Here is a 23,151-nt window from a genome sequence, read left to right on the forward strand (position 1 = left end):
CCCTCTGGTGCCTTGCCTCGTGACTCATCCACTTTCTGCCCGGTATTCTTCAGCATAAATCTGCATCAGCCAGGCTGGTGTCCCAGTCACTTGAGTCCTTTGAGCTCATGACACTCATTCCCACCCTGTACACCTGCTCATGCTATACCTTCCAGCAAAATGTCCCTTCTCTTCACTTTCCCCAGCCAAACCCAATCTATTCTTAACACTGAACTGAAATCCTACCTCCTCTGTGGGGTTTTTCTTTGACAGCTTCAGCCTGCAGAGGCCTCTTCTGCTTCTTCTACTATGTCTTTACAATGTCATTTCATTATATTCCACCTTGCCTTGTGTCACCCCACCAAGACTGTAGCATCTGCCACAGCAGCTCAAACAATATCTGATGTAATATATTAAAACGTCTAAACATAATCAGGGAAAATAAAACCCTGTGTAAATGTCTTTTCAAGAGAAACAGTCAATTTCAGGGTGGGATGTGAGAAGTGGGAGGTGTGATTTCTAAGAAATATCAGTTGGGCTGCTGGCAAGTTCCCAACTGAGCCATGACCCCTACGACAAGCTGATTACTGGACACAGATCAAGTTATTATCACAGACAAATGCTGGAGATGAGGAGAAAGGATAATAAGCCTACTATTCTCAAAACTCTTAGGTATCTATTACCTCCTTTACAGTGCCAACCAAGATATTCCCAACACAGTACACAGTGCATAATAGACCCTCAACAAATATTTATTTAGTCAGTATGTAAAACAGAGACTCAATAAACATTTATTTAGTAAGTAGGTAAAAATTGAGCCCTTTCAGAAAAACAGTCATTAATAAAGGCTAGGGATTCTTTAGCAAAATGTTTACAAATGTTTGCAAATGCTTGCAACACGAGGCCAATGATCACTAGGGAAACTTGTAATTATTATAAGGGGTCTGTGATTCTTTGTGTGCATCAAACATGGTCCAAATAAGGGGAAAAAAAACCATGTCTCATATCTACTTTTTGTAGTTCAGTATTTTCAGAATTAATAGATACTGAAAGAAGAGTTGAAAGGACTTCTTGGGAAATACTGTCATGGACTTTGGAGTTAAGGCTTCATGAAATGCTTACTATCTTTACTCATCCGTTTAGGGTAGCATGGATAAAGAAATATAAACACCAGCTATGATTTGTTTGGTGTGTTCTTTGTGCCGGGTTCCATGCTAAGTGCCTTACCTGTATTACTTCATCATTATCAACTTATGTTCATCCTAGGAGAAAAGTACGGTATTATTATCTCCCTTTTATGGATGAAGAAATTGAGGCTGAGAGAGGCCAAGCAAGTTCTCTAATGTTACATAATAAAAAATAAAAGAGACAGAACCTGGATTTGATCCCAGGTCTGTCCTAATCGGAGGCCTGTGCTCTTAACCATTACACATTGGGTGGAGTGAGAGGTCATCAGAAGGAACAAATACCCCCGAGAATTGATAGAAATATTCAGGTAGAATGCTGGGCTCCCACAGTGTGGGTTCAGGGCACCAGTTTTCCTATCTCATACTGCAAGTGAAGGGCTGTCCGGGAATGCTGAAGGACTTGGAGACCCATGATAGCAGCCATCTGTTATCAATCTACCCAGTGCAAACAACTGCCTTGTAAACCAGGTGTATCAGTCCAAGGGGGCTGAAGGCCTGAGGATGATGCTTATTTGGGGACTCTTCTTATAGTTCTTGGGCTCCTGTACCAGGGCACGTGGCATTTCTGGTGATAACAAACATGGTCACTTTGGTCCGACACTTGTGAATTTTCACCAAAGCTTCTAGTGACCCAGCGAAAAATCCTTTTCAGGCCCATTTCCCTTCTTTCTCAGAGACCAGTGAGATAGGCTGGTGACTAAGTGCAGCTTTTCAGTTTATGCAAAACCTGTTTCACTGATTAACATTTGCTTGCTCTCTTGCTCCTCCTGCATAGGCAACTTCCACTTTTGTCTGTCTTCTTTCCTCTTGGTGTCTCGCAACTTTGTGGTCATCGGGAGAAGGTACACTCATGTGCCCGATGCTGACCAAACCTGCCTGGTACCGGAAGTGAGTGGGCTGAGATAATGGTGGGGCAAGGCCTTTATCTGTACTGATGAACCACACCCACAAGCCACATAGATGGCACTGGCCAGCATTCTGGGGACTTATTAGCACTCCTATCTGTTCTCAACAGAGATCCAAGAAGTGAAGCCATTCCCCCACTCTCACCTGCCCCTTTAACCAGACCCAAGAAGTAACCCAAGGGGCCATTGTAAAATGCCCCAACATTTCCCAAGCTCACCTGGCTAGTATTTATTTATTACCATTCTCTTGAAAACTTTTCTAAGAAGGGAATATCCTCCTTTAATTTAGTAATGACAGTTTGGGACATGTTTGTTGCGTCTCACGTGGGAAGCAACCATGTGAGCCAAGAATGTGAGTCATGTATGACTGTTTACCTTGTACATTGGTGCAGGTCTTCTTGAAATTTAGGGGAGGAATATATTTTAAATGAAAAATATCTTTCAGTGGAGAATTTGTCATTTAATGTAAATGTTCATAAAACAGAAGTCAGTATTCAAAGAGTATGCCTGTGGCAACATTTGTAATTTAAATGAACTGATTTGTTTACACACACACATATATGCTACAGATACTCTCTTTTAGTCCCCATAATAACTCCAGGGAAGGAAAACTCTGCTGTTTTCTTCTAAAGAAACCCTTGGACAAAGAAATTAAGTAATTTTCCCGAGGCCATACAACTAGTGAAAAGATCTTTTGGAACCTAAAATTAACATTTGTGTCCAAAGGTTGTGTTTCTTCACTTACCCTAAACTGCCCTCAACTGTACCTGAACAAAATAAGTAGTGTGTCCAGATTTGTGCTTTACAAGTCTGTCTTTCAAAAAATGTAATATAGTAAACTAAGATCCCCAAATCTGCAAGTAGCCCTAATTGTGATCTGGCATTCACTCAGCCATTCCTTCCTCTCGTCATTTATTCCTCCATATATATGTACATTCGGCACATGTGGTGCCTCATGGTAGCAGGGGTGCAAACAAAATTCAGACACAGGTCCTCTAAGAGCTCACAGAGTAGTGGGAGAGGTAAGATAGCTGAGAACCGGTAAGAAAAATATGGAAGAAGTGTGGTGCTGTTATTTAATATTCTAAGCTTGTTATTTTTTTTTGATGTTTATTTATGTTTGAGAGAGAGAGAGAGAGAGAGAGAGAGAGAGACAAAGCGTGAGTGGGGGAAGGGCAGGAGAGGGAGACACAGAATCTGAAGCAGGCTCCAGGCCCTGAGCTGTCAGCACAGAGCCCGATGAAGGTCTCAGACCCACGAATTGCAAGATCATGACCTGAACAGAAGTTGGACTCTCAACTGACTGAGCCACCCAGGCACCCCACTAAGCTTGTTATTAGTAAATGGCTTAAACATTTATGGCTAGGGAAAGTATACCTGGAAATGTGGTTTTATAGTTTAGTCTTACGACCTAAGTGAGCTATTTTGACATTTCAGTCTCCCCAAATTCTTGAATTATCTGATTAATACCCCAAATTATTGAATCATCATAGTATTTAATAATACTATTAAATCTGAGATGTATTAATATATGCACATAACAGATTGGCCTAATGAGCAACTTGATTAAAATTATATGAGATCAAGATTTCTCTTCTGGTACTGCCTGAAATAAAAATGGTTTTCACATGATTGCCTCAATCAATTTTGCCAGGTGTTAGGATGAGAAAAGAAAAGGATGACAATCTTGCACTGAGGAATTTGATTTCCAATAGCAGGCCTCTTATAAACAGATGATATTGAATAGAAGGCTGAGGCCCTCACAATCTCTCCACTTGCCCTTTTCTGGTGAGAATAGTTTGTAGAGTGTGGTTAAGGACATCTTGAGAGCACAGTCACAAACTGGTGGTCCATGACAGAAGACAGTCTATGAGTGGGATTGACTCAGTGATATGCTTGGCCTACATGGTGATTTTTTTTTTAAATTTTAGAAATTGTTGCTAGTATTTAATCTTATTTTTTAATGGTTATTTATTTGTTTTGGGGCGTGAGGGGCAGAGAGAATCCAAAGCAGGCTCCGTGCCCAGCGCGGAACCCAACGCGGGGCTCCGTCTCATGAACCATGAGATCATGATATGAGCTGAAATCAAGAGTCTGAGCTTGACCTACTGAGCTACCCAGGCACCCTTGTTGCCAGTATTTAAAAAGAAAAATTACACATAGACCTTTTTTTTTTTTCAAACTTGAAAGTCTGATAAAAATCTACCCCATTCCTACTTGGCCACAGTGGAGACAGTCTGGGTGGCAGAAGCCTCCTGAGACAGGACAGACACTTCCTTCTTAACCTTGCCATGTCCACTTCACCCATATATGTTACTGGCCTCATCTCAATAAGCTTTGGGGCTACTGACTCCCATCTTAAGCCCTGGGAGGAGAAATCCATTTAGCTTTTGGTGTCGGTGACTTCCTGACCCCACAGATATCCTGGTGATAACAGCCCCAAGATGAGATGCAGCACAGACTCTCAGTTCCTGGAGAGAGAATCTGTGGCTACCTTCAAATGAAAGACTGACTATGGGCAAGACTTTAAGGTAGCAGTGATAGGGAGACCAAAAGCACAGTCTCCATTATTATTTTGTACAGTTTATTTTGAGAGACAGAATGCATGAGTTGGGGAAGGACAGAGAAAGAGGGAGAGAGAGAGAATCCCACGCAGGCTCCACACTGTCAGCGCCGAGCCTGATGCAGGGCTTGAACTCATGAACTGTGAGATCATGACTTGAGCCGAAATCAAGGGTCAGACGCTAAAGTGACTCAGCCACCCGGGTGCCCCGTATAGTCTCCATTCCTGAGAAGGGAGTCACTTTGGGCCTTTGCCAGAGGTTCTCCTCCTCCTATAAACATTTTGTTTTTTGTAACTGGAGAGGAAGGAGAACAAATGCCAATCTGTCAATACATTCTCTGCAAACCTTGGCCCTTCAGCCTGTGCTGTAGGTATATGTTACTATAAGTTGCACATCCTACCTATCATACATCTATTTAGTTTTTGTGACTATATCCACTGGAACATGTCATGATAATAGAAACAACAACAACAGCTAATATTTTATTGAGTGCTTTTTATGAGTTAAGTACTTTCCATACATTAGCCCATTGGTCCTCACATCAACCCTTTGAGTCAGGTCCTCTCTCCTACTTCCTCCATTTTATGAACAAGGGAATGAAGTTTAGAGAGGTTAAGAGAATTTCTCACATTCACACACATGGGGCTCAGGTTTGACTACACATGATTTTGACCACTGGATAGGTGAATGTATCACCTGTCATGTATAGCACATGTATCACACTGTCATGTACATTGCTTCCATTATTCTTCCCAACATTTAATCTGCATTTAAAAATTGGAAGGCCAGGGCGCCTGGGTGGTTCAGTTGGGTAAGTGTCCGACTTCAGCTCAGGTCATGATCTCATGGTTCGTGGGTTTGAGCCCCAGGTTGGGCTCTGTGCTGACAGCTCAGAGCCTGGAGCCTGCTTTGGATTCTGTGTCTCAGTCTCTGCCCCTCCCCGGCTCTCAGTCTGTCTCTCTCTCTCAAAAATAAATAAACGTTAAAAAAAATGTTTTTTAAATAGAACAAAAAGTGGAAGGCTGGAGAGAGACAAGCCAACACAGACTCTTAACTACAGAGAGCAAACTGATGGTTGGGGTCGGGGTAATGGGTGAAATAGGTGATGGGGATTAAGGAGGGCACTTGTGTTGAGCACTGGGTGTTGTATGGAAGTGTTGAATCACTATATTGTACACCTGAAACTAATATTACACTGTATACTAACTGTAATTAACATAAAAACTTTTTTAAAAAAAATGGAAGACTGGATAACCTGACAGAATTCATACAGCTAATAAGTGGCAGAATTTGAGTCTGGAACCAGGTCTTCTGATTTCTAGCTCTGTGTCCCTCCTGTGCCAACTGCTGCTGTTTTGGTAGGTCTGTTTGTTCCCTTTATTAGGACAGGATGCATATTTATGCACAGCTTTCTAGTCAGTTAGTTTTCAAACTGGAAAATAAAATGTTCTCAGTCATAACAAAAATAGTCACAAAAAAAAACCCAAGACTGAAACCTGGACCTTCTGGTTAAAAATAAAGTATTTGATGGTATGTGGCCTAAGAAAATATCAGGATAAGATCAATCACCCCTCAAGAACCAGCTGTACTTGAAAAGAGATGATGTTAGGGCAAGCTCATAAAAACAGAGGAATCTGAAATTTGAGAACCAGGTGAATGGGCGAATGGCCAACCTCAGTGCTCTCTAAGTAGAAAAGAGGACCAAGCACAAACTTGGGTCTCTGAAATATAAGGTGATAAACATCATTCTTTCTCATAGGATGAAAAGAATGCTCTCCTTTTCTGGCCTATATCAGGTGTTCATGTCCCTCAACTCATCCAAAATAATGCTAGCTTGGACAAGAACTTGATCACAATCCCTGGGTCAGAATTAGGAACTAATTAAACATTTATTTATTAAGGTATGAGTATTCAATAGGATAAGCATGGGTCTGATGGTGCTGTACATAGATGGAGGGTTGCTGAGGACAGTTCTCTCCCCCTCCCCCACTTTTTTTGGTAAATGTTTATTTATGTTTGAGAGAGACAGAAAAAGCATGTGAGCAGGGGAGGGACAGACAGACAGACAGAGAATCCATCGCAGGTTCTGCACTAACAGCAGAAAGCTTGATGTGGGGCTTGAACGCACAAACCGTGAGATCATGACCTGGGCCCAAGTCAGATGCTTAACCAATGGGACCACCCAGGCACCCCAAGGACAGCTCTCTCTTTATTCAAAGTGGCCTAACAATGTTAAGAACACCTTGGGTCACTTTCAGTCTGGAAGATACCTGAAGACAGGAATTCTGGGGCAAATTTGTTTCTTAGATTCATTCCAGACCCAGTATGTTCCACAGACCATCAGTTCCATGAGATGCTCCTCAAAAAAAAAAAAAAAAAAAAAAAAGGGATCTGTGCAGGGGCCATGCTAATCTTCTCTGTATTATTCTAATTTTTCTCCAAAGAAGACATACAGATGGCCAACAAACACATGAAAACATGCTCAACATCACTCATCATCAGGCAGTGCAAATCAAACTACAATGAGCTATCACTTCACACATGTCAGAATGTCTAAAATAAAAAACACAAGAAACATCAAGTGTTGGCGAGGATGTGGAAGAAAGGAACCCTTATGCACTATTGGTGGGAATGCAAGCTAGTGCAGCACTGTGGAAAACAGTATGGATGTTCCTCAAAAAATTGAAAATAGAATGACCATATAATACAGTAATCACACAAGTGGGTATTTACTCAAACAATATGAAAACACTAATTCAAAAAATATATGCACCTTTATGTTTATTGCAGCATTATTTACAATAGTCAAATTATGGAAGCACCCCAGTGTCCAATGATACATGAATGGATAAAGAAGATGTGGTATAAATACACACAATGGAATATTATTCAGCCATAAAAAGGAATGAAATCTTGCCATTTCCAAGGTGATGGATGGATCTAGAGGGTATAATGCTAAGCAAAATCAGTCAGTCAGAGAAAGACAAATACCATATGATCTTACTCATGTGTGGAATTTAAGAAACAAAACAAATGAACAAAGGAAAAATAGAGACAGACCAGGAAACAGATTCTTAACTATAGAAAACTGATGACTACCAGAGTGGAGGTGGGTGTGGGTGATGGGTGAGATAGGTAATGAGGTTAGGAGTACACTTATCCTGGTGAGCATTGAGCAATGTATAGAATTGTTGAATCACTTTATTGTATGCCTGAAATCAATATAACACTACATATTTACTATACTGAAATTAAAATTTTAAAAAGGGATTTGTTGGCGTGACTGGGTGGCTCAGTTGATTAAGCGTCTGATTGTTGGTTTTGGCTCCAGTCATGATCTCATGGTTTGTGAGATCAAGCTGAGTCGGGTTCTGTGCTGATAGAGAGAAGCCTGCTTGGGATTCTCTCTCTTTCCCTCTCTCTCTCTCTCTCTCTGCCTTTCCTCCCCCTCTCTCTCTCTCAAAATAAATAAACATTAAAAAAATAAAAAAGGAATTTGTAGTCAAGTAAGTCCAGGGTCTATATATTCTATTTCCCTCTTAGAGTTTATAGTGAACATTAAAAGCTCTGATAAGTCCTATAGTTGAAGAAACTGCTTAACTTGGTTTAACCCAGTGTTTTCCAAACATATTTGGGACGGACAGCATATTTTCTTTCACTTAATTCTTATTTGCATTTCATGGAACTAGTATTCTTCAGAATACATTATGAGCAACTACCTAAAACACCTTGAAGGGAGAAAATCTCCTGAGTCAGCTCTTTTAGGGGAACAGGGGATTGAAGAAAATGTACATGAATATGTAAAATTTTTTTCAAATACAAAGGGTATACAATAAAATATAAGAAATTTATCTCTTGGTGTGTGTGGGTGGCTCAGTCAGTTAAGCATCTGACTTTGGCTCAGGTCATGATCTCACCTGTATTGGGCTCTCTGCTATCAGCACAGACCTCGCTTCAGATCCTCTGTCCCCCTCTCACTCTGCTCCTCCCTTGTGCACAAGCACTCTCTCTCAAGCAAAAAAAAAAACTTAAAAAATAAAAGAAATTTGTCTCTTTCCCATCCCAGATTTTATATTTTATTCTTTACAGTAACTAATATCACTACTTCCTGGTATATCCTGTAAAAATGTGTGTGTGTGTGTGTGTGTGTGTGTGTGTGTGTGTGTGTGTGTTTATACAAATAGGAGTATTTTATACATACCATTTTCTGCTGGCTTTTTCAAGTTGTTAGCTTAATGAATCTTTTCATAACAGCATATAAGAATTGGCCTCATTATCTGTAATTCCTATATAGCAGTTCATTGTAAGGATGCACCCCAATTTCTTTAACCACTTATTTGTTGATAGAGGCATGGGTTTTTCAGGAGGTTTCCTCCCTAGAAAATCTAAACTTTGAAATAGAGACTAAGGCATGTGGGCTGATTCTAGGCTGGGAGAGAAATGAAGCCCTCAGATCTTTTTTGGTCTTGGCTGGTCATGCCGGGACTGTGTGTCTTAGCATGATCAGCCAATCTATCATGATGGAGGAGGGGGGCACATTTTGCTGGCATATTTTCTCTTAAAGCATTTTCTTTGCTTGGTGGGTTCAGTGGGCTCAGCAATCCTACCAGGACATGAAATAAGGTGCCCACTACATGTATGGAGTAGACTTCATTGCTGGGCTGTTGTAGCGTTTTGATCAGGCCTATCAGCTACCTCACTTATGAGGCTTCTCTTCCTCCCAGTCCTTCAGTTTATGCTGTATCTTCATCATAAGGCTGATGAGTAAAGAGGAGACAACGTCTGCTCTCATTTCTATGTTCTCCTTTCTTGTCAAGTAATGGAAACATGTTGCAATGGGCTTTGTCACTAAAGAAAAAAATGAACCAAACCCATTCTGGAAAGTAGAAAACAAAAATACTTCCTCTTTGAAAGTCAATGAATGTAGCAAGTTTTCTGAGTCAAAATTCAAACTCAGGGATCAAAAACAGAGTTCTGTTTGGCAGAATTGTTTGGCTTTAGGAATCTGTAGCCTTTAGATCAATGACCCAGAACAGACTTTTCTCCCCAGGTCTTTTGGAACTCTGAAATTTTCCAGGCCAGTCTGGCCCTTCATGTTCACTGTTGGTAAGGGGAACTCTATAGGAAAGTCCTCCTTCAGCTGATCCTGACTCAGGCTGTAAGGACTAGAAGAGAATCAGCTTCATTTGGAGAAAGCATGGGATTTCCTAGTTAGTCATTCATGGTCACACATCCCATGTGGGGGAAAGGGAGCAGAGAGACATTCTTTTTTTTTTTTAATGTTTATTCATTTATTTTTGAGACAGAGAGAGAGAGTGAGTGAGGTGGGTGGGGAGGACAGAGAGAAAGGGAGACAGAGAATCCCAAGCAGGCTCTGCACTATCAATGCAGAGCCTAATGTGGGGCTCAAATCCACAAAACTGTGAGATCATGACCTGAGCAGAAACCAAGAGTCAGACACTTAACAGACTGAGCCACCTAGATGCCCTGCAGAGTGCCACTTTTTTGGGGAGAGTGCTCTTCAACAGGGTACGCACATTCATCAGTCTTCCTTTTCTAGTTTTCCACTTTACAACAATCGTTTCTTGTTGGTGATATACCCAAGCAACCTCCCAGAAACAAATGTAAGCCTGCTGTGGAAGAACAACCCCACAGTGCAGGCCGTACAGAATTCCCACAGAGAAAAGCAAACCCTCCTGGAAGAGTTTACACTACAAATTTACAAACCACTAAAGGAAGTTTTCTTTTGTGAATGAGAGTGCATAAAATAAACAGGATTATTAGTTCCCCCAAAACTTGAGATGAACAGAACAATCATAAAATACCATCAGTACATTAGGCTTTAGTGAGTTAGAGAGAGAAAAGAAATAAACACATGAGAAGAGAAAAGAAAAGCAATTTTTGAAAAGAACCAAATAGAACTTCTAGAAATGAAAACATATTAATGAAACTAAAGACTTAATGAATGTATTAAAAGATTAGATACAACAGAGAGGAATTCGTGCATTGGAAAATAGATTTGAGACAACTACATAAAATTCATCATGGAGAGATTAAGAGATACAAATATGAGAGAAGGGTAGAGACGTAAATAAAAAAAGTAAGAAGGTCAGGCATATATGCACATTTAATAGGAATTCTATAAGGAGAAAACAGAGAGACTGGGGAGAGGCAAGGCGATTAAACTAAGAATTTTCTAGAACTGTATAAATTGTGAATCTTTAAATACTGATAAACAATGAATCCTGAGCGTTATGTGTAAAATAAAATAAGCCCTAGTCATATTGTAGTGAAATTTCAAGGGAAAAAAAGGGAAAGTCTTTTTGTTGTTGTTGTTGCTTTTATAATTTTTAAAATTTCAGTATAGTTGAAACACAATGTTACATTAGTTTTAGGTGTACAACATAGTGATTCAACTTCTCTATGTGTTATATTCTCCTTTCCAATGCAGTTACCATCTGTCACCAAACAACACTATTACAATACCATTGACTAGATTCCCTATGCTTTTATTCCTGGAAGCCTGTATCTCCCACCCCCCTTCACCCATTTTGCCCATTCCTCTATTCTTCTCCCCTCTGGTGACCATCATTTTGTTCTCTGTATTTATAGGCCTGATTCTGCTTTTTGTTTATTTATCCATTCGTTATGTTTTTTTAGATGTCACATCTGAGTGAAATCACATGGTATGTGTCTTTCTCAGTCTGGCTTAAATACCCCCTCTATCTAGGCCTGTCCATGTTGTCGCAAACGGCAAGATCTCCTTCTTTTTTTATGGCTGTATATTTGTGTGTGTGTGCGTGTGTGTGTGTGTGCCACATAAAAAGAGAAACTCTTAATAGAAACTAGGGAAATTCAGATTAAGACAAGAATTAGATGAACACTAGACTTGTCAACAGCAATAAGAGACATTGGAAGGACACCTGCGAATTGCCAAGCAAAACCAGTTGTCAACCTCAAATTCATCAGCCAATCATTGAAGCTTGAGAGTGAAATAAAGAAAAACTCAGGCAAACAAAGACAGGGAAAGTTTTTGTTTTTTTTTTTAATTTTTTTTTTCAACGTTTTTATTTATTTTTGGGACAGAGAGAGACAGAGCATGAACGGGGGAGGGGCAGAGAGAGAGGGAGACACAGAATCGGAAACAGGCTCCAGGCTCTGAACCATCAGCCCAGAGCCCGACGCGGGGCTCAAACTCACGGACCGCGAGATCGTGACCTGGCTGAAGTCGGACGCTTAACCGACTGCGCCACCCAGGCGCCCCAAAGACAGGGAAAGTTTATTCCTCACACACCCTTTCTGGAAAATTTCCTAAGGAAAGGTTTTTTTACTGCACAAAGAAGGAAAATGCACCTAAAAGTAATGCATATATGTATAAGTAATTAGCAAATAAACTGATAAGTGGTAGTAAATTTAAATAAGTAATCATCATTAAAAATACCAATAATAAAAATATTGGAGGTAGAATTTAAATATCAGACAATAATGACATGTAAGATAGAGTGGTTGATTACAATCAGGATTTTAAAAAGTTTTTGTGTTGTTCAGACGGAAAGAAGTTGATCCACTTTAAACTTTGTTAACTCTAGAATACATTTTTTAAAGATGAAACGGTAAATACTTAAAAATAGAACAAGCACAGGAGAAAGGGGAGAAAAAGAAACCTGTTCAACTCGATGGAAAAATGTAAGAAAGGTCACTTAAAAAGGGGGGCCGGGCACCTGGGTGGTTCAGTCAGTTAAGGGTCAGACTCTTGATTTCTGCTCAGGTCATGATCTCACAGTTCGTTCATGAGATTGAGCCTCTGCTTGGTATTCTCTCTCTCCCTCTCTCTGCCTCTCCCCATTCATGCTGTCTCTCTTCTCTTTCTTTCAAAATAAACTTTAAAAAAAAAAAGATCAAAGCAGAAATTACTGAGTGAAAAAAAACACATTAAAAATTAGAGAGAATCATCACAAGTACAGTAGAGATATTAAAAGCCATATGGAAATACTATGAAAAATTATTTCACAATTATTGCTTTCACTGTATTGATTTTGAAAATATTAGCAATTTTTAAAAACTATGTTTGAAAACACAAGTGAAGTACAGTTTCCTAGAAAAAATATAAATTGCTAAAATGTAATTAAGAATAGAAAATCTAGGGGCTCCTGGGTGGCGCAGTTGGTTTGGCTGAGTGTCTGACTTCGGCTCAGGTCATGATCTCAAGTTCTGTTGGTTCAAGCCCTGCATCAGGCCACATGTTGACGTCTCGGAGCCTGGAGCCTGCTTCATATCCTGTGTCTCCCTCTCTCTCTGCCTCTCCCAACTTGTGCTCTCTCTCTCCAAATAATAAATAAACATTAAAGAAATTTTTAAAAAAGAATGGAAAATCTAACTTAGACAATTAGACATAAGTTTTAGAGAAATCTTGTACACTTCTCTCTCTCTCGCTCTTTTTTTAGTGCATATGCTAAGTAATCTTCAAGGAGTAGGTAATCCTTACTTTATACAAAGTGTTTCAGAAAATATAAAAAGAGGGAAAGAACTACTTTTCATGGTGCTAATGTAATCTTGGTGATTAAATTAGACAAAGGACAACATAAAAAGAAATTATAGTCCAAATCCTTAATAAAACATTGCAAATGAAATGCCACATGATTAGGTGGAAATTCATCTCAGAAATGTAAGGATGGTTTAATGCTAAAAACATTGTCAATGTAATTTTCTTCATCAACAGATAAAAGAGTAACCCCTATGCTTATCTCAATAAATATAGAAGAGATACTTTTTTAAAAATTCAATAAACATCCCTAATGAAAATTTTAGTAAATGAGGGGCAGATAGGAATTCCCTTACTCAAATCAAGAATGCCTACCCAAAGCCTATAGGAACTATCACACTTAATGGTAAAACATGAGAAGTAGATTCTTTAAAGTTGGGAATAAAATAACAATGCTACAATGATAGCTTCTAATAACCTTGTACTAGGAAGGTTTTAACCATGGTAATAAGAAGAAATTAAATATTAAGGTCTAGAAAGAAAGAAAATAAAATTTCTCATATTCTCAGGGAAAAAAAATTGTTTGCACCAGCACAATCCAATAGAACTTTTCACATTAAGAAGGGCACTTGTTGTGGGAGCACTGGGTGTTATATGTAAGCGATGAATTACTGGGTTCTAATCCTGAAACCAATATTGTGCTATAGGTTAAGTAATTTGAATTTAAATAAAAACTTGGAAGAAAAAAAAGAAAGTAATTATAACAAAAATATATGGCATTGGTGCTGGTTTGGACAGAGAAATCACTAGAACTAAAAAAAAGTTTTGACATACAACCACCTTTATATATGAAACGATATATGATCTATCTAACTGGTATATGATATCATCACAATCAGTAGAAGCAGAACAGACTGGTCAAATACATTACTGAAACAATTGGCTATTTTACCAGATAAAGGGCACCTACTCTGCACCATACACCAGAATAAATTCTAATGATTTAAAGACTTAACTATGAAAAGTAAGACGTTAAGCTATAAGAAAACACAAAATATCAAAATCCTATTATAATCAATAAGAAAAAGTTAAAAAATGCAGAGGATATGAGCAGGCAATTTAAAGAATAGGAAAGCTAAAGCTTCAGTAAACCTGAAAAAGATGGTGGATTGCACTAGAAATTCATTAAAATTACTAGTGAAATTCTATTTCTTTTTTTTTAAGTTTATTTATTTATTTTGAGAGAGAGAGAGAACGCACGAGGGAAAGGCACAGAGAGAGGGAGAGCGAAAATCCCAAGCAGGCTCAGCACTGTCGCATGTCAGCGCAAAGCCTAACGCGGGGCTCAGTCTCACAAACCGTGAAATCATGACCTGAGCCGAAATCAAAGGTCAGACACTTAACCAACTGAGCCACCCAGGCACCATAGCTTCTTATATGTCGAATGGGCAAAAATCTAAAAGTTGGATAATATCAAGGGTCAGTGAGTACATGGAAAACGGAGACTCCTATGTTGTTGATGGTACTTAAATGTAAAACCACTTTAAGAGCAATTTTACAATATGCATAAGTTGAAGATGCACATGCCTAGGGCCACCAAACCTACTTCTAAGTATGTACTCAGAAGAACTCTGGGACACACTTACAGGACACGTACAAAGACGTTCACTGCAGCAGTGTTGGTAATGTGTTGCAAACCACGTAACAGTTCACGAGGGGAACGGATACACAAACCCACCGTACTACAAAAGTAAAATGAATTGCCCACACCTACATGTCCCCAAATAGATAAATCTCAGAAAGTGTATTTGGGAGGAAATTTTCAAATCGTAGAAGGCATACAAACTATGAAGCCATATATGTACATTTTGAAAACATATAAAACATATATTGTTTCAGGCAACAGCAGTGGAAGTTCAAAAGCATACATGAGAACGGTAATTTCAGCATGGTGAAGAAAAACCAGAGATTTGATTCTAATCCCAGCTCCACCACATATTTGCCTGTGGGCAAGTTGCTCGATCATACTAAGCCTTCATTTCCTTATCTGTAAAATAAGAAAAATTCCCTTACCTCATGAGATTTTCCAGAACCAATGATTGTCTGGGTACAGTGTATGTTCAACAAATGTTTACCCCTTTCCTGGTCTTTTGTCCTCATCTCATCACCATGCTGGAAGGCAGAGAACCTTCTGCATCAGCCTTCTCACAGCTGCTAAAGGTACAGGGCAAGGGCCCACATAGAACCTTACATGCTTAGTTCTTCCACACTTTCATATTTAGAACCTGGGACTTTCTTAAAGTGACAGAACACCCAGTACAGAAGTACAGACCCATGAGAGGCTGAGAACTAAACGTAAATCGAAAGTAAATAATAAGAATCAGGTGGAATTGACTGTGGTGGAAAAAGCATTTGACAGAATCCTGTGAGTGTGTGGGTCTCTGTTTCTTCATCTGAAGGACACAGAGGCATGGCATTTGGGGCCAGAATCAGCCAGGCACTGCTGACAGCAGAGGCTTCTGCCCAATCATATGTTGGCAGACTGACAGCTCTAGCTCAGTGGGACCCTCATCATTGGCAGCCAGGCTTGGAGGGGGACAGGTCTTTGCAAAGTCATAAGCCAGACCAAGCAGAGAGGAAACAGAGAAAGGGCAGGTGACTGTTGAGCAAGAAAGTGTGAGAGAAGAGTTATGGTGTCCCTTTATTCCCCCTTGCCTATTGGTCCCTTGCTCTGAGCCACAAGGTGTCCTCAAGGAGAATCCAGAAAATAGAAGCTCTAGGGGAAACACAGTGCATTGCATGGTCAATGTGTTCATTAAGGACATGAAGATATGACTGAACCACCTCAGAACCCTAGTGTTACAAGAGCTTTGAGTGTGTTTGTAGATACTGAAGTGGTCCATAAAGTCTATGCTAATAGAGCTTCTGTAAAATTTCTCTGCCAGGATCATATCTGCTCTATATAATCATCTTTTGGTACCTTTACTATCTAATGTATTTTAGGCTATAAAATTAGTAAAGTTCTCTTGAGCTTTCCCATGAAAGGAGTTAATTCTCATCAAACAATTGTACATTAGTAATAACTAAAGCCAAGATATCAAGCCCAGCTCTCACATTCATGGGCTGGGTGACCTTGGGTGAACCTCTTAATTATGTTATACCTATTTCTCCCACCTGGCAAAATGGAGTTGATATCTTTCTCTGTATCTCTTTCTTTCTCCTTCTCCCTCTCTCTTTCTCTCCCTTCCCCTCAGGAAAGATATAAATATAACAATAAACAAGAATCTATATGAGATGTGCAACAACATGGATGGATCTAGAGAGTATAATGCTAAGTAAACAAACACCACATGATTTCACTCATATGTGGACTTTAATAAACAAAACAAGCAAAGACAAAAAGAGACAAACTCTCTAGAGCACAAACTGGTAACCAGAGGGAAGGTAGGTGGGGGCTGGATGAAATAGGTAAAGGGGATTAAAAGTACACTTATCATGATGAGCACTGAGTAATATATAGAATAGTTGAATTTCTATATTGTACACCTGAAATATAACACTGTATATTAACCAAAATGAAATTGAAAAAAATAATCTACCTGAGAAGGCACTCTATGCCTCTTGGAGGGAAAACTCAGTGGAAACCAAGAGAAGTTTATGCTTAAGGCAGTGTGGGCTCCACACTGACTCAAAGGACATATGATTGCATCAATCTGTGTGTCAGCTTCCCCATCAATAGGAAGGGCCAGCAACATCTATCTCATCCGGTTCTCAGAGCTGTGCTACTAGTACCTGGAAATTCTAAATATGTAGCAGTCCCAAATGTCCTGAATTATGCCCTGCAAAGCACTTATTTTAAGAACTGGCTTGTTTTAAGAATTTTCTTATTTTACTCTAAATGCTAATCATATATTCTTTTGTTTCAAAAGCTCTCCAGTATGAAATAGACCCACTCTAAGATCTGAGCACACTTTGTAATAATAATTTTAAAGACCTAGAATTTCTATAGTTAGCATATCTGGTATCTCTCCAAGAACAGAATGGCAAACTCAGTGACTTTGGCAAGGTGGGAAGTTTGGTCATGAAGTCACGGAGGAAGGCAGAAGCAGACATGGAAATCACTGTGGGGTTTGACATTTGTCATGTGCCATCCATCTCACTTCCTCCCTCCCTCCTGCACTGCCCACTCCCTTATGCCCTCCACATCCTGTGTCCCAGGTCTCTGCTCATTCTATTTCACCTTCAGGGCACAGATCGAGGCTATTACTTTTAGCAGAAGTATTTACATTTTTTCAATCTTAGAGATGCCAAAAGGTAGATCTCTAATGTGCAAGCTTGACAGAGTGAGACAAGAATTTAGAGTCTTTCCCAATACACAAGGAGATGATCACCCACTCATAAATTCTGCCCTGGAAGGATGCCCTTCCACTACAAGAGGAAATATAGCTGCTTGCCGGGCTGTTCACCTCAGCATCTTCAATAGGATGAACTCTGTATCAAAGAATCCAGAAACATTTGAAGACAGGAAAGGTGCATGGAGTGGTGAGGAGTAAACATAGCTGCTACAAGAAACGACTAGAGATTCTGGGAATTTCAGCCACCAAAAGACATTTTAATTGAACACACATTTATGGGGTCCCATTTACGTATGTGCAGAGTTCTGTGGCAGATGTTGGGGAAAGGAGCCTGCAAGATGTCCAGAAGGAGACAAAGAAGCCGTTTTCAAGTACTACAAAGACTCTGAAGTAGAAGAGGGGAAGGGGCGAGCATGGGGAAAGGGAGCCAGCATTTTATGAGCAGTTCCTATCTCAGGAGCTTTACATGTAGTGGGTATTTAATGTGCAGTTTGAAATCCCCAGGCCCTGAGCCATGTGCAGAAGGCTAAGGATTCCCCTGCTCGCTCCCTTCCCCTTGTTGAGCAGTGACCCTTGTTGAGCAGTGTTTTCTGCTTCAGAAAGCTTTGGGGGTACAACTCATGGTCTGGCCTCATCAGGTGCCCACCAGTTAAACTCACGTGACTGCAAGCAAATGAGAGAGCTAACTCATGGCTCCAGTCTATGGAGATGTTCAAGTGGAGGGAGTCTGATTTACTATCTATCAAGGACATTGTGGAAGGAACTCCAGCAATGGGTGGGAAGCGTAGGCTCTAGAATTAGAAAGAATGCCAGTTCAGTGCTTTCCTGGTTTGGGCCAGTGACTTCATCTCTTTGAGTCCTCATTTCTTCAATTGTTTATGAGTAATAATAAAGCCTTCCCAATGCAGCTATTGTAGGATTAAACAAATGTATGTAAAGAAGCTAACATATGGTAGGTACTTAATACATACTCCCTCCCTACGTTTGCAGCTCAAGGCTTTGAAACCCTTCTATGTATTAGGGAAGATCCACTGTGACCCCTGTCCCTGGCACTAGCAAAGGTGAAAAGGTATACCTATCCCATGTCTATAAGCCCAAATTAGAGCTAATTCTTTGGCTTATAACCTAGTTATTGCTGTTTTTAGTTATAGTTTACAAAGAATTTTTCATGAACCTTAATGCTACCAGTGGGCCTTATTAGTCATTTGCACCATGGTATAAATGAGTTTAAGATACTTCTTCTAAGGGCAGGTTTTTGAGAGGAAGGAGGAAAATGGCACCAGACTCTCAGGGTCTGGGGGAAAAGCCAAATTTGAAGGACTGATGAGTCCTGCATATCCTCTGCCATCTTTTTTTTTTTTTATGTTCCCTTTTGCCCATACCTTGTCAACAATCAAAGCTTTCTACTATACAAAGCAACATATTATGCACATTTTCTAATAAAGCAGAAATAATTATTTTGGCTAAGAGTTGAGCAAAGCCACATAATTGGTTAGTAAAAATATTGTGTTGTGTGAAAACTTTTGGCATATATACCCCCAAGCCTTAATAAAAATATTATAATCACAATTATGGATTCCATAATAGTTTGCTTTAAAAAATAAATGTACAGTGGAGATGGAAATGAATCATTTAGGAAATTATTGGCTTTGGCCAGAAGACACAAAGTTTTATTTTTCAATATACAGTATGAAGATATGTGTTTAGCTCCCACCGTGAATGGTAGGGGAAGACATGCTACTAATTGTATGAGTAAATGGCTGACGGTAACTTTCACTTACTCAACTCGGAGGGAATGAGATTAAGAAACAGCTTCTTGTTAAGAAAGGAGGGTTTAAATTAAAAAAAAAAAAAAGGAGGGTTTTTAACTTTTTCAGTTGCAAAATGGTTGTTTAGTTCACTTCCTCCTCCGTGTTTTCTGCAGATGACTACAGACTGTAACTGAATTTGCTTTACTTCTCAGTACCACAGGTCACCATAGAGCTGCATCAAGTCTGTAGTGACATCCACTCTCTTCTTTGGGACCAAATTTCAAGTAACATGAACAGTTTTTGTCTCGCTGAGGGTGATTTTCCAGTAAGCACAGAGTAAGATCAGAAGAATCATGGGCTTGGGGCACCTGAGTGGCTTAGTCCCTTAAAGTGTCTGACTTCAGATCAGCTCATGTTCGCACAGCTTGTGAGTTTGAGCCCTGCATCGGGCTCTGTGCTGACAGCTCAGAGCCTGGAGCTACTTTAGATTCTGTGTCTCCCTCTCTCTCTGCCCCACCCCTGCTCACACTCTGTCTCTCTCTCCTTCAAAAATAAACATTAAAAAAAAATTTTTTTTTTAAAGAAGAATCATGGGCTTTTATTTTCTCTCTTTTTCTCCAACCACCCGCCCTCCCATCCACATTCTTAACACGAGTGAGGACAGTCAAGAAAGAGTGCAAATAGCTGTCCATTTGCCTCAAGAATACTTGAGTGAATTCAGTAAAAAGAGGTTCTCAGAGACCAGAACACTTATGACTTTCTCTCAATTTACACTAGTTCAATTTTTTGAGTTCACACTTGTTTCTTGATTTTGGCTTATACTCCTAAATTATGTATTTATACAAAGCAAAGAACTTTATTCTGAGATATAGCTGACTTATAAACATTATATTAGCTTCAGAGGTACAATATAATAATTCAATATTTATATATATTATGAAATGATAACCACAATAAGTCTGGTTAACATTTATCACAACATAGTTATAAATTTTTTTCTCCTGATAACAAACTTTATCTATGCTCTTAGCAACTTTCAAGTATGCAATACAGTATTATTAACTGTAGTCACCATGCTGTATATCAGCAAGAACTTGTAAGTTTATGGACAAATCTCTAAAACTTTAAGAAAAATGAAATTATTAATATTGAAGTAGGGAATCTTTGAGTGGATTTTTTAAAAAAATTTTTTCAACATTTATTTATTTTTGAGAAAGAGAGAGAAAGAGAGAGAGCATTAGCAGGGCAGAGAGAGAGGGAGACACCAAATACAAAGCAGGCTCCAGGCTCTGAGATGTCAGCACAGAGTCCAACACGGGGCTCGAACTCACGAGCCATGAAATCATGACCTGAGTCGAAGTCAGATGCTTAACCAACCGAGCCACCCAAGAGCCCCTTGAGAGGATTTTTTTTAAAGCAAGTTAAAGTCAGTGGTTGTTGCATATGAGAATAATTGAAAATTTAATTTTCTGGCTCCAGCTGAAAATTCAGGATCCAAAGAATGCTATAGCATGCAATAGGGTGGAAGCTTAGAGCCCGTGCCACTCACATAAACTATCCAGTCTTTCCTTAATAGCTGTGCAGTTCTCTGGACAAAATCCTTGAGTGGTTCTTAGAATCAATCCTTCTGTTTATACACACACACGCACACACACACGCACACACACACACGTTTCTTATAACTGTTGTATTGAAGATCTTTAGATATCAGTTTCAGGTAAAAAGAGGGGAAAATGAGGTAAAACCAAAGATGGATGATTGTAGAATGCATATTTCTATCTAGTGTAATTTCTAACTTGTTAAAAGTCAAATGATATGACAACACAATCTTTGCCGAGCACTTGTAATACTGAGCTGTTTCTTGCCACTCATATTTATTGACGGCCAGTTCTTACTTCAAGTGACTGAGTCACCTCAATATTTGTGGGAAAGAAACAAGGTATAAATCAATTAATCAATGAGACAAATTACTAATGACTGATTTTAATCAAAGCCAGCTCAGAATCTCAGTAAATTGCTGAAGTGAAGAAAGTAGTTCACTCCCCCTCTCCTGTCCCCATCAACTCTTGTGAATAAATGAAATGTGTAAATGGAAACCCAACCTTGTGGCCAGTACAGAGCCAAACAGCCCGGAAGGAATGTGCTATTTCCTGGAAGAGATGAATCTAGTGACAAACTTAAAGAAAAGAAAACAAAACTATTCATTGCCAGCTGGGTAGAAAGGAAGGCATAATTGGGTCAGGATTCAGGAAACACTTACGATCATTATAAAGGTGCCCAAGAACTCAGAGATTGTTTCTTTAGCTAAGGTGCTCTTCAAGACCAGTCTTTGCTTGAAGCTCTTCCCCTTTCGTCCTTTCCCAGGCTGCATCTTGGGTCTTCTCCAAGGACCACTCTCCACCAATACCTGCTTCTTCTGGTCCCTACTTCACTTGCACATGAAAATGGAAGTTTTGACAACTGCTCACAGATTCCTGGAGATGTCTGGTGAGCTTCTCTGACTGTACAAACACTGTCCCAATTAGAACCCGTGACTTAATCCTCTTCTGGTGAAATTGTCATCTCCTGTTCACAGTTGTTTATTTGAATTAGCAGGTTAGAACCTGAAATCCCCCAAACGATCCTTTTTGTGCCTGATAGATTAATCATTACCTTTATTCTCAAGGTATTTTTTTCTCTGTTGGTTTTTGTTTTGTTTTGTTTTGTTTTTTTCTTCAAGAGATGAGAAAAGAGATGTTGTGCTGGTTGTGTTGCCAAACCACAGCGATGGGCTCCCGTCCAGCAGATTTGCATGTTACACAATTGCAGTCTTCTGTTTTCTTTTTTTTTTCTTCCCCTGTTCAGAAGTGGGTGGTTGGGGTGTAGTTTGGGATTGTCAAATCAGGTACAGATACATCCAGTGTAAACATTCTCTTCTGAAGGAACTTTTCATGCACGTTGGAGAATATGAAGCAAATACAGATGTATTGTTCTGCAAGATTAATCCCTCTTGTTTTCTTCCAATGTAATTCCAGTGATTTAATGACACCTTCCTCAGGGTGGTAAGAACAACTGCATCCATTCTAGAGATGGAGAAACAAACGTACAAAGAGACCATTGCAAGTCTTTAGGACAGGATGGATCTCCTCCTTGGTTACTGTGGCTGGGTTTCATCTACTGAGGATAGACTGGGATCCAAGAATTAAAATGATGGAGAAAGCAACTTGTTGACTTTCTTCTGAAGGAGGATTCTGGTTTGAAAATCTAGTTACTCCCTTTTGTTTACCATGAAATATTTAAGCAAAATTCATAGAAAATAAACAATAGCAGCTTGAAACTGTTGGAGATCACTGAGCCAGAAAGAGATCAGTCTGAGTATATGCCACGCCAGTTAAACAAGAAAGGGGTTAAATACATCTAAATAATCCTTCTAGGTTATGCCATTTAAGTTTGATGAATTATCATCCTTGTAGGCAACAAATTGTTTAGGACTAGCTTCCTGTCATGTCAAATATTTAAGCCTTGTTTTTTAAAGCTAGTTTGTCTGAAGAGATAGAATGCATCAGTTGTTTTTGAATATCAAGGCAGTGCCATGGAATTAGTACCCACGCTTTGTGCTGCTTCCCAACCCTCCCACAGAGAAGCCAGCTCTGTTTCAGGTCTTTCCCTACCTTTGCAGGAGGCCTACAGTCATTTCCAACTGAGGAGGCAGGCAGGAAGGGAGGGAGGTGAGATCTGGCGAAAACAGCTATTGAGAGTCAAAGGACAGAAGGAGATACCTAATCTGTAGGTGACGTAGAGTTTAGACCTAAAGAAATTATAACTTACCTGAGGGCACATCATTGCAGAGCCAGGACAAGAATGTAGCATTTTGGCTTTAATTCTTGGTTAAGTTATCATGGATACCATTGTCCAGAAGGATTACTTGTGACCACACTATTCCAAAGTC

At 39.5% G+C, this 23,151-nt stretch overlaps 1 protein-coding gene and 1 pseudogene across 4 annotated transcripts in view; both read right to left on the reverse strand.

Annotated features, from left to right (window-relative positions):
- Positions 1-21,974, reverse strand: part of AQP9 (aquaporin 9) — a 79,217-nt gene extending 57,243 nt beyond the window's left edge. For 3 of the 4 annotated variants that reach the window (XR_006961281.1, XM_047075057.1, XM_047075056.1), the window contains exon 1: positions 21,484-21,974. Coding sequence is in view for 3 of the 4 variants with exons in the window: in XM_047075057.1 (XP_046931013.1) it covers positions 21,484-21,594 (111 nt within the window). In the remaining variant the exon portion in view is untranslated. The remainder of the gene's footprint in view (positions 1-21,483) is intronic. The other variant, XM_047075055.1, reaches the window with a different exon arrangement.
- On the reverse strand, positions 6,999-7,084 carry LOC124509009 (uncharacterized; annotated as a pseudogene).
- Positions 21,975-23,151: the final 1,177 nt, after the last annotated feature.

This window comes from Lynx rufus, unplaced genomic scaffold, assembly GCF_022079265.1.
Source record: "Lynx rufus isolate CCGP_SWC_20201006 ecotype Redwood Valley unplaced genomic scaffold, mLynRuf1.p SCAF_13, whole genome shotgun sequence".
Lineage (NCBI taxonomy): Eukaryota > Metazoa > Chordata > Mammalia > Carnivora > Felidae > Lynx > Lynx rufus.